Genomic DNA, 11,960 nt, shown 5'->3' on the forward strand with positions numbered 1-11,960 from the left:
ACCTTCCCCGACAGGTACTGTGGTCCCCAGAGTGTGAAGCTGCCTTCCAACGCTTAAAGAATGCACTAACTTCGGCTCCTGTTCTAGCTGCCCCTGACCCAACCAAAAGTTTTTGAGTCCACACAGATGCTTCTACATTCAGGCTGGGGGCAGTATTGAGCCAAGTAGGACCTGATGACCGTGAGAACCCAGTGGCCTACATCAGTCGGAAGCTGCTACCCAGGGAAGTCAGGTATACAGCCGTGGAGGAGTGTTTTGCCGCTGGTGTCAGCTCTCAAGAAATTCCAATCTTATCTCTACAGACGATATTTTACGGTGCTCACCGACCACAATCCATTCATCTGACTTAATCAGGTCTCCATGGATAATGGACGTTTGTTACGATGGAGCTTGGTCCTGCAGCCTAATGACCTGTACACACGGTTGGATTTTCCGATGGAAAATGTGTGATAGGACCTTGTTGTCGGAAATTCCGACCGTGTGTGGGCTCCATCACACATCTCCAGTCACACATCACACATCGGAATTTCCGACACACAAAGTTTGAGAGCTTGCTATAAAATTTTCCGACAACAAAATCCGTTGTTGGGAAATTCCGATCATGTGTACACAAATCCGACGCACAAAGTGCCACGCATGCTCAGAATAAATTAAGAGACGAAAGCTATTGGCTACTGCCCCGTTTATAGTCCCAACGTACGTGTTTTACATCACCGCGTTTAGAATGATCGGATTTTCCAACAACTTTGAGCCAACATCCGTTGGAAAAAATACATGGATTTTGTTGTCGGAATGTCCCATCAATGTTCGACCGTGTGTACAGGGCATTACAATTTTACCATCCAATATTGGCCAGGAAAACAGAATGGGAACGCTGATGGGCTTTCCCGGCAAACTGAACCATAAGACTCTCTCGCTGACCCGTGGTGGATCTAGCCGGACTATGGGCACTGTCGCGGACACTAGCTGCAGGAACCTTTTATACCCACATTCACCCTGTTATTTGTTATTGCTATATTCCTCTTTTTGTTAAATTTTTGAGAGACTGTTTTCTTGGATTTGCTCAAAGACTATTCTTAGTTTGTTTAATTCTGAACAATACATACAAAAGAGCTGGCCACACTGGCCTCCGGAGCAGGACAATCACCCTGCCTTTGGCCAATCATGGCTCTCGCAACAGAGGGCGCTGTGATTGGCCAAAGCATGCAGGTCAGGTGCATGCTTTGGCCAATCATCAGACGTCACTGCAAGATCTCAGTGCATTATGGGGCATTGCGCTGCGCTCGAATTTGCTGCGAACGCCCCATAATGTTTGGTATTTACTGAACGGGTAAACACCCAATGTTTGAGTCGAACTTACGTTTTTAGCATGACTGGGACATGCTATTTCCATCCAAAGTCTGCCAAAGAGACACCAGAATTTATCCAAAAAATCTCTAATCTTGTTCCGAGTGCACTAAATTGGGGCCTCATCATACAGACTGTTTTCCCAAGCTGTTTTTTACAAAATAAAGAAAGCTTGCAGTGAAAATCATCTTAAATGTAATTTTTTTTCTTTATAAATGTCAGTTTTGCTGCAGCAGGTTCTATACACGGTACAGATGTGCTACTTTACCGGCAGGCTAAGGGGAACCCCCGGGCACTACAGGTGCATCTCATAAAATTTGAATATCATCAAAAAGTACATTTATTTTAGTAATTCAATTAAAAAAGTGAAACTCATATTTTATATAGATGCGTTATACACAGAGTGATATATTTCAAGCATTTCTTTTAATTTTGATGATTATGGATTACAGCTAGTGAAAACCCCAAATTCAATATCTCAGAAAATTAGAATACTATACAAAAAGGATTTTGAATACTTAGTGAAAAGTATGTCCATGTACCGTATAATATGCAGTCAATATTTGGTCGGGGTTCCTTTGGCATGAATTACTGCATCAATGCGGCGTGGCATAGAGGCAGTCAGCCTATAGCACTGTTGAGGTGTTATGGAAGCCCAAGTTTTTTTGATAGCGGCTTTCAGCTTATATGCATTGTTTTGTCTGGTGTCTCTCATCTTCCTCTTGACAATACCCCACAAATTTTCTATGGGGGTTTAGGTCAGGCGAGTTTGCTGGCCAATCAGGCACAGTGATACCATGATCATTAAACCAGGTATTGGTACTTTTGGCAGTGTGAGCAGGTGTCAAGTCCTGCTGGAAAATGAAATCAGCATCTCCATACAGCTGGTCAGCAGAGGGAAGTATGAAATGCTCTAGAATTTCCTGGTAGAGGGCTGCGCTGACTTTGGACTTGATAAAACACAGTGGACCAATACCAGCAGATGACATGGCTCCCCAAATCATCACAGACTGTGGAAAGTTTTGCATTTCATCGGTTATCAAAGTCCCAGAGTCTGGAGGAAGAGTGGAGAGGCACAGAATCCAAGTTGCATGAGGTCCAGTGTTTCCACAGTCAGTGATGATTGTAATATGTAATATTCTAATTTTCTGAGATACTGAATTATGGGTTTTCCACTAGCTGTAAGCCATAATTATCAAAATTAAGAGAAAAAATTCTTAAAATATATCACTCTGTGTGTACCGCATCTATATAAAATATTTGAGTTTCACTTTTTGAATTGAATTACTGAAATAACTTTTTGATGATATTCTAATTTTAACCACTTCAGCCCTGGAAGAATTTACCCCTTCCTGGCCAGGCCATTTTTTGCGATACGGAACTGTGTCAATTTAACTGACAATGGCCCAGTCGTGTAACGCTGTACCCAAACAAAATTTACGTCCTTTTTTCCCACAAATAGAGCTCTTTTTTTTGGTGGTATTTGATCAACTCTGCGGTTTTTATTTTTTGCACTATAAACAAAAGAAGAGCGACAATTTTGAAAAAAAAATATCATTTACTTTTTGCTATAATAAATATCCCAATTTTTTACAAAAAAACCCACAAATTTTTTCCTCCGTTTAGGCCAATATGTATTCTTCTACATATTTTTCGTAAAAAAGTCGCAATAAGCGTATATTGATTGATTTGCTCAAAAGTTATAGTGGAAAGATTTATGGCATTTTTATTATTATTATTTTTTTACTAGTAAGGATGGCGATCAGCGATTTTTATCGGGACTGCGATTTTGCGGCGGACAATTCGGACATTTTTGACACATTTTGACATTTATACAGCGATCAGTGCTATAAAAATGCACTTATTACTGTATAAATGTCACTGTCAGGGAAGGGGTTAACACTAGGGGGCGATCAAGGGGTTAACTGTGTTCCCTAGGTGTGTTCTAACTGTGGGGGGATGGGACTGACTAGGGGAGGAGACGGATCGGTGTTCATACTTAGTATGAACAAACGATCTGTCTCCTCTCCCCTGAGAGAACCGGGATTTGTGTGTTTACACACACAGATCCCAGTTCTCGCTCTGTCAAGAGTGGATTGGCTGGCTGGTCCGGAAGTGGTTAAAGGAATTTTTCATTCTTATTGTTTCATTTTTATCAATCACTCTACGGGTTGCATCTGATGCCTGTTGTCTTTTTGTAAAACCTTATTGGTCAGGGCCAATCAGAGTTGGCATGATTTCAGTTAGTCTGTAATCCAATATTTTTGTGTATATTTTGATGTCCCAAATTAAAAGAGAGATTGGATGGAAGTTAGCTGGTGTATCCTGATCATTTCTGGCTTGGGTATAACTATTAGGGCCCACAGAATTTCAGAGGGGAAGTTAAAAGAAAAGGCAGCTTTTTTATAGATCGTATAAAGAAAGGGACTTTTATAATACTTTCCAGAAAAGCTGTCAGGGCCTGGAAATGGCAATGAGTCGATTATTTTATAGATCTCTGACAAGGAGAATGGCGTGTTTAAGAGAGCTAGTTGGTCACTTGAGACTGAAGGCTTTCAGATTAGTGAAAAAATTTGATCTAATGCCTGTCATAGTAGAGGTGTCGTGGAGGTGTTGTTTTATTTCAGATTATAAAGTGATTCATAATATTCTGCAAAGAACTCAGCTATTTCTTTTTGGGTTAATTATGTTGGCTTTATTATGTGGGTATAGATGGTATACTATTTTGGATTTAGTCTGGATCATTTTGACTCTTCTAGCTAAATGTTTCCCTGCTTTGTTGCCATTGGAGTAGTAGTGAAATTTTAATCTGTGAACATATTTATCAAATTGTGATATTAGCAGCGTTTTTAGTTTCTAAGGTTCTAAGTGTAAGAAGTCTTTCAGAGATATTTTGGTGGGAGCAAGTTTGGTTTTGTGCCTCAAGTTTTTGAATGTCTGACCCTCTTGTATTGAATTGTATTGTTGATGTATTGTTTCTCTTTTAATTGTAAAGCGCTGTGCAAACTGTTGGCGCTATATAAATCCTGAATAATTAGAAAAATAATAAGAGGTCAACTTGCTGGGCTCTCTGTATCTTAGCTCTGGCGCACACTTGTAGTATGATACCTCTCATGTATGCTTTCTGATTGCACCATAAAGTGAAAGGATCATTACTGATTGTAAGAAAAATTTGTTCAATCATTGTGTGAGTAATTCTATATTTTGGGAAGTTTTCAATATTGAAGTATTGATTCACCATAGGTTATGAGGATTGTGAGGATATTGGTCAGCAATGGTTATGGAGGTAGGGGCATGGTCTGAATATGTTATATTACCAATAGTAGTAGTAGTAGTAATTATTTTCTGAAGTAACCATTTGTCAACCAGAATTAGATCTATTCTAGAGTAGGTCTGAGAGAGAGGTCAGCTCCAAACAAAAAACATATAATACAAATGTACCAACATCCCTAAATAGGGTAAAAAGAAGATTTATTGAGAATGGGACTTTAAAAGTACTTCATATATATAGAAAAACAATTAATTTAGTAAAAATATAAATCATTTATTCAAAAAAAGATATACATTTAAGGCACAATAAATATATACAACTACAGTTACAATCATGGTCCTGGGTATGCACACCTATCTAAACCCTGACCTAATGAGAAAACTGGAGTTGTATATACATAGTTCCTGCGTCCTAGAATTTTGACATGTTTCGCCGAGACGGCTTCATCAGGAAAAAGACGAAGGCATTCAGGTACTAAGTATTAAAATCAATGAATTATACAGGACCTTAGGTGTATAACCACTTGTTGGTAAGTGTACATATACGTCAGCACTTTGAAGATGGATATCTCGGTAACGGCAGCAGCTGCTGCCACAACCGAGGTATCCATCTTTACAGGAGCCATTTCTGTGTACGATAATGGGGGTCTCTGCGGCGGGTTCATTCTTTCAAACGACTTTTTTTTTTTTTTTTTTGCATCCTAGTCCAAATATTAGATCTGAGGACTTTTTGACCCCAGATCTCATATTTAAGAGGACCTGTCATGTTTTTTTCTATTACAAGGGATGTTTACATTCCTTGTAATAGAAATAAAAGTGATCCAATTTTTTTTTTTTTTTAAAGTTCAAAAATAAATATAATAAAGTAAAATAAATAAGATAAAAAAAAAAATTTAAAGCGCCCTGTCCCGGGAGGCTCGTGCGCAGAAGCGAACGCATATGAAAACGGTGGTCCAACCACACATGTGAGGTATCGCCGCGACCGGTAGAGCGAGAGCAATAATTCTAGCCCTAGACCTCCTCTTTTGCGCAAAACATGCAACCTGTAGAATTTTTTAAACGTCGCCTATGGAGATTTTTAAGGGTAAAAGTTTGACGCCATTCCACGAGCGGGGGCAATTTTGAAGCATGACATGTTGGGTATCAATTTACTTGGCGTAACATTATATTTCACAATATAAAAAAAATTGGGCTAACTTTACTGTTGTCTTATTTTTTTTATTCAAAAAAGTGAATTTTTTCCCAAAAAAGTGCGCTTATAAGACCGCTGCGCAAATACGGTGCAAAAAAAAAGTATTGCAATGACCGCCATTTTATTCTCTAGGGTGTTAGAAAAAAAAATATATAATGTTTGGGGGTTCTAAGTAATTTTCTAGCAAAAAAAAACTGTTTTAAACATGTAAACACCTAAAATCCAAAACGAGGCTAGTCCTTAAGTGGATAAACAAAAAACACAAAAAAGAGAATTTTAATTATAACATTGTAAATGCATGATTCATATTGGTATGTCAAAAAAAAACAAAAACCCACAACCACCCCCCCCCCCCCCCCCATACCACACACAGCCCAGAACCTCAGCCCCATACCTTGGTGGGTCCTGGAGTGAGCACAGCCGGGGGGGAAAGAAGAGCCACAAACCCCCCGCTGCCTGAATCCCAAACCAGTCCCTAAAGTGTCAGACTTCCCATAGGAAGGATGTCATTTTCGATTGGATCAAGCAGGTAAAAGGTGCAGCAGTATCTGCAACAAATTATACATCAAAGTAAGAATAAATACATAGAGCAGCTTGAGGGTAGGGGAAGCACATGTTCATAACCAAAGTAAATGAACCGTACTCACCACACCCACATATTTCTGAAAATAAAATGGTAGTATACACACCCGGAGCTCATGAGGGCAGGGCTACCATTAACGGCATTGGTAAATTCACTCCGTGTGATAGACTTCACGTCCTCTACACAATCTAATAAGACATATAAACGTCTATCAGACATTGTCCTCCAGAAGAGACCCCAACCCCCTTCTCCTAGTGTCAGAAAATATATATAGGATAAAAGGTTTCCTCACCTCAAAATGACTGATGCTTGAGCTAATCCCGTCCTTAACAAGCACATAAGCTGAAGAGATACATATGGGTGGCCGAGAGGCATAAAGCTAAACTGCAAAGAGGAAAAATGGCTGAAGGCGATCTCTACAACATGAAAAGTGTACCTAAATCAATATAAAGTCCCCCAGACTTCCACACAGAAGTACACACAATTTCAATGCCAGAATGAAATAATTACCTTACAAAACCCCGCCATGGAATATCATGAGCTCCCGGGTTGTGTCTGAATACATGAGCTCCCTTAAATGTATATCTTTTTTTGAATAAATGATTTATATTTTTACTAAATTAATTGTTTTTCTATATATATGAAGTACCTTTAAAGTCCCATTCTCAATAAATTCTAGAGTAGGGTTTATGTCTAGCAGATTAAAAGTTATAGTCTTTTTCGTTTGCATGATGACATCTTCAAGCATCATATCCTTAAGCGGTAATAGAGATAGCGATTGAGATTTTTTTTGGGTATTGTGGTCGTGTCTAGGTGTTTATTGACTACAAGATCCCCACAAATCATAAGAGAGCCTGAGCGTAGAGATTAAATCTTTTTAAAAAGCCAGTTGAGAAAATGTATTTTATGAGTGTTTGGAGTGTATAAGTTCACTATAATGTATGTAAATAGGCAAGGTCAGGGTTGGGGCTCCATGTCTGAATGGATACATGGAGCTCTGACTTGGCTATGGTGCCCCCATAGAAAGCTGCTGGATGAGGGGGCACTCGATAGGAGGGAGGGGCCAGGAGCAGCAAAGAGGGACCTGAGAAGAGGAGGATCCGGGCTGCTCTGTGCAAAACCAACTGCTCAGAGGAGGTAAGTATAACATGTTTGTTATTTTTGATTTTGAAACTTTACAATCACTTTAAGTCACAGACCTGACTGTAATTTGGCCATGTGATGAGGCTCATCCCAATTAAATTCATCTTTATACCATATATCAAGACAGTTGTCCAATTTGACCATGTTATGAGGTTTAAAAAACATGTTAGAAGAAAGATATCCAGGATAAGAAAAAACAATCACTAAGAACAGTAACAAATTGTAAAAAGAGGTGATTACGTAGAGAGGTCCCCAACCCCCCGGACCGGGGACTGGTGAAGATCCGTGGCTTGTTGGGGGCTTGGCAATATGGCAGTTGGTGGGCAGCAGATGAGCCAGCCAGCAAGCATAACATCCACATTATTAATGGGGTGGATAAAAAAATAAAACAAGCAAACAGAATGTGTATGACTCTACAATATAGGAAATTGATCCTATTTTTGTTATTTTTCCACCAAGGTTCGGGGTTCTTGGTCCAGTGTTCTCTTCCCTATTTGGCCTTTCATGTCCATTGGTATAATCTCTGCCAGATCTTGATGGCTCAGGGGACCTATATCTTAGTTCTGGGGATCTGTACCTTTGATCCCTTCTTGGGGTCACAATCCTTACCTCCTTTTCAGCAGACAATGTAGTTGATCCTGTTTTGCCTTGTTTTAAATTTATTTGCCATGTAAATGTTTGTTCCAATTGATAATCATTTGTATCTCTCAAATACTTTCTTTACTTCCTTTGTTTAATTTCAACATCCTTCTGTTCTAAAACTTTATTTAACTGTTTTGTTAAGGTGCCAAAGGAAGCCGAATCCTTATAGGCTTCCAATACCACTTTGCAATCAGCAATTTATTGGTTAATTGTTGCTAATTTTCTCTGCTTCCTTTTGATTACACCTCCAGGCCCTTTTCATTAAAAAATTTATACCACTCATCCACTGAATCCTGGTCTAGCAGACCATCCATTTATGGGAATATCCCATCTATGCCTTCTTGGCACTATACTTTCTTTAATATATTGTTCATGGGTGGCTAAATCCCACCACAGGCTAACCTTCTTTTCCTTTAGATGTCAAAATTTGCTGAAATTAGAATCTAGGTCTCCACAGTCTGATTAGTGAAGAAGACATCTTTTAAATCAATTGTGCGGTTCTCCACAAATTTAAATATTTCCATAACTGCTGCTCAAGTGAAATGACAGAAAAAATATTAATAGTGTGAAAGTATACTAAAGCGCTGAAATGAATATTGAAATAAATAAGATGGATAGAAAATAACTAAATAATTAAGCTGCAGCCATTCAAATAGTGTTCTGACACCATACAAGTGAATTATATATACCAAACAATGGTGCGCTATAATAAATTTTCTGTTCATTGCACAATCACCAAAATAAAGCAAATCAAGACAAATAGTGATAGAATGATTCAAATAACTGGGACTGATATTCCATTGCGTGCTTCTGTGAAAAAATAATAATAGATATAGAATATAGTGATCGTTGTGGAGCTGCGTAAAGCAAAACATTCAAAATAATAATACACATTAAAAAAAGGGTGCAGGACATGGATGTACTTGCAAAGTTTGCATTTTTATTACAAGGATATGTATGGCCAACTTTTCTCACCAGACATGTTTAAGTCCTAGATTGTAATGTAATTCTGTGAATTTGACATTCTGTGAAATTGACATTATTTTTATAAGATGATGGCCATTGTCTCCTTGCCTTTGTTTGTTACGTTTTGGATTTAGAATGAAAAAACTTTATTATGATAAATGGTGTGTGTGTGTGTGTGTGAGGGGGGGTTAGGTTTGGGGTTAAGGGAGAGAGAAAGAAGGTGGGGAAGGGGAGAAAAAAATGATGAGGTGGGGTCCATAAAGCAATTGGATAGGCCATATTAAATAGGAAGATGCTAAACAACATGAACATGAGCTGTACAAGTAGTATGAGTCTCCAAGGTGTTATGCATTCATGTCAGGTTTGTTTCAGTGAAAGCATATCAATGAATCAGCTGAGGTTAGAATTACAAAGGTCAGATCAGGCAGACAAATTCAGTGAACATCTTGGTAGAAAACCTTTGCAAAAATAAAGTTTGTCATAAGACAACATAATGTATTATTAAAGGTAGGTGGTCTTAAAGATTTAGGTTTCCTTGTTAATGAAGAAGATCCATTCTGTGTGTTTTTGCAGGAAACAAATGCATGCTGTTATAGGCTTATACAGGTGCTCTTTTTCCCCAATCTTCTACTCCTTTGAACTGCACAATTGCACATACATTGTAAGTTCAGTATAACAGCAGTGATACAGCAGTAAAAGCAGAGACATTGGCCTGGCAGCCAGTGATAATATTAGAAATAACGGGGCCCTGTACAGCCTACCTGACAAACAGGTAGGCATTACACAGGTCTGAGTCTGGCCTGATTTCGTTCATGGCTAAAGTTTCATTTCTAACTCACAGTGCCAAGTGTTTATGATGGACTTTACCAGTTTTATACGTTTTTCCCTTTTTTCATTGTGGAAATGAGGCTCCTGTTCTCCATATGTTGATGTCAATCAGACTCAGGTCTGATGCAGTTCATGGCTGAAGTGGTCTGGACAGGAAGGGGGTGAAATTGTCCGCAGGTTAAAGAACGTATAAGATATTATAGGCGGTTGGCAGATTTTACTCACTGCAAATTTTGCTAAAGATTGGAATCCAGGAAATTCATTGTAAATTCATTATTGAACAATTATGAATTTCAGCCCTTATTTAAACAAGGTAGTTTATGTGCAGTTCAAGGGAGTATATTTAAAAATATATTTAAAAAACAGTGAATGTGACTTTCTCCAACAAACATTAACTGCAGATCAATATTTGTGGTCCACGTGTTTTTATTTACAGTGATTGATTTACCTTCAGTGATTTTATAAATACAACCAATAATGTCAGTTAAAGCAACCTTTTTTTAAAAAAAAATCTAATTTGCCCACGTATTAACACTTAGCTAACCCTAATTAGCTGTATATAACTTCTTTCTCGGCTTCTCCCTATAGCTAGGGAGGGTTTTGCTTTTTTTAACAATGCTAACTTTTTTTTCGCTTTCAATAACTTTGTTAGAGGCAAATTAACAGACACATACAGTATTTGAAATGTAACAAAGTCTCTGGTACATACAGGTTTTTTTTTATGCTCAAGTGGTTTGATCAACCCTGGTCTTATTTTTCCTTTCAGCAATCACATTTTGGGGAAGAAATGTGCTACATTGCATTCACTGGTCTGGACATTCCTCCTCCCACAGGACCTATGTGGATTCTGGGAGCTACATTCATAGGACAGTACTATACTGAATTTGACAGACATAATAACCGCATTGGATTTGCTATATCCCTCTGAGTTAAATCTAAATGAAGCATACCAAACATCATGCCAAGGCCATTCACACAGTTTAAAGTTCAACTTCAGTTTTGTTGAGAAAAAAAACATTCCACTCTAGATCATCTATGTACATTTGTGAGAAAACTTTTAGGACTGTTAGAATTTTTTTGGCTTTCAGAATTTTATTGTTGCAAAGTTTGGTCTTCAGCTATGTAATATTAAGGATGTTGCTGTATAAGAAAAAGCCTGGAGCAAAATGTGGCTCTTTAAAATTAAAGTGGAATTAAACCCAAAAACAAACATGTATTATATTGCAGCTTAATGGATAAGTTGATCTTTGAAATGATACATGTTCCACCCATTTATAACGTGGAACATGTAGGTTTCAGCACCTGCACCTTCTCTCTTCGCAATCACTGTCACTTTTTAAAAGTAGCTGTGTCATTCATTCACAGTTTTCTATGAATGAATAAACTACAAGTACCATCAGTCATCACAGCAGATGTGAACTGCGGGCGTGCTGATCAGCTCTGCAATTTCAGCCAGTACACAGGTACGGGAAACAGAGCTGTAGCCATTGTGTGCAGGAGCTGATCATGAGTGCAATGCTTTCCAGGCTCTTGTTTTATAAAATGTTAAATGCATATTTTTACCTGCAACTATCCAACCCAACCTCTTTCTGTATTTTCCCCTCCCTCCTACCCCAATTGGAACAATCTCCCGGAAATGCAATATACAGATCTTTGAATCTGCTACAAAGTGATTGTACATGCTTTTGTTTTTGTTATCCATCCTTGTATTGCATCAACATTGTCTTAGGACTCATGTACATGTAAAATTTGTAATACTTCAATAAAACTTTAAGTTACAAAAAACTAAAAAATGATGTGCATGTATTTTTTATGTAAAGACAAACTTCATTTTCTTGGCTTTATTTTCTTCATTTTCAAAGTTTCACCTGGTGATTCAGCCAGTAAGTCTGTTATTTTCCAACTTCCTTTACCAGACTAAGCTGTCCAGCAAAAGTTTTGGTTAAAGGGTTCAGACAAACCATTTAAAACTGCTTATAATAGTCAACT

The 11,960-nt window shown here is 38.1% G+C and overlaps 1 protein-coding gene across 2 annotated transcripts in view; it reads left to right on the forward strand.

Moving 5' to 3' along the window:
* REN (renin) overlaps window positions 1-11,710 on the forward strand; it is a 713,915-nt gene extending 702,205 nt beyond the window's left edge. Inside the window, exon 8 of one of the 2 annotated variants that reach the window (XM_073615843.1) lies at window positions 10,738-11,710. In XM_073615843.1, the coding sequence (XP_073471944.1) occupies window positions 10,738-10,899 (162 nt within the window). In that variant the 3' untranslated portion in view covers window positions 10,900-11,710. The remainder of the gene's footprint in view (window positions 1-10,737) is intronic. The other variant, XM_073615842.1, reaches the window with a different exon arrangement.
* Window positions 11,711-11,960: the final 250 nt, after the last annotated feature.

Source organism: Aquarana catesbeiana, linkage group LG02 (assembly GCF_042186555.1).
Source record: "Aquarana catesbeiana isolate 2022-GZ linkage group LG02, ASM4218655v1, whole genome shotgun sequence".
Taxonomy (NCBI): Eukaryota; Metazoa; Chordata; class Amphibia; order Anura; family Ranidae; genus Aquarana; species Aquarana catesbeiana.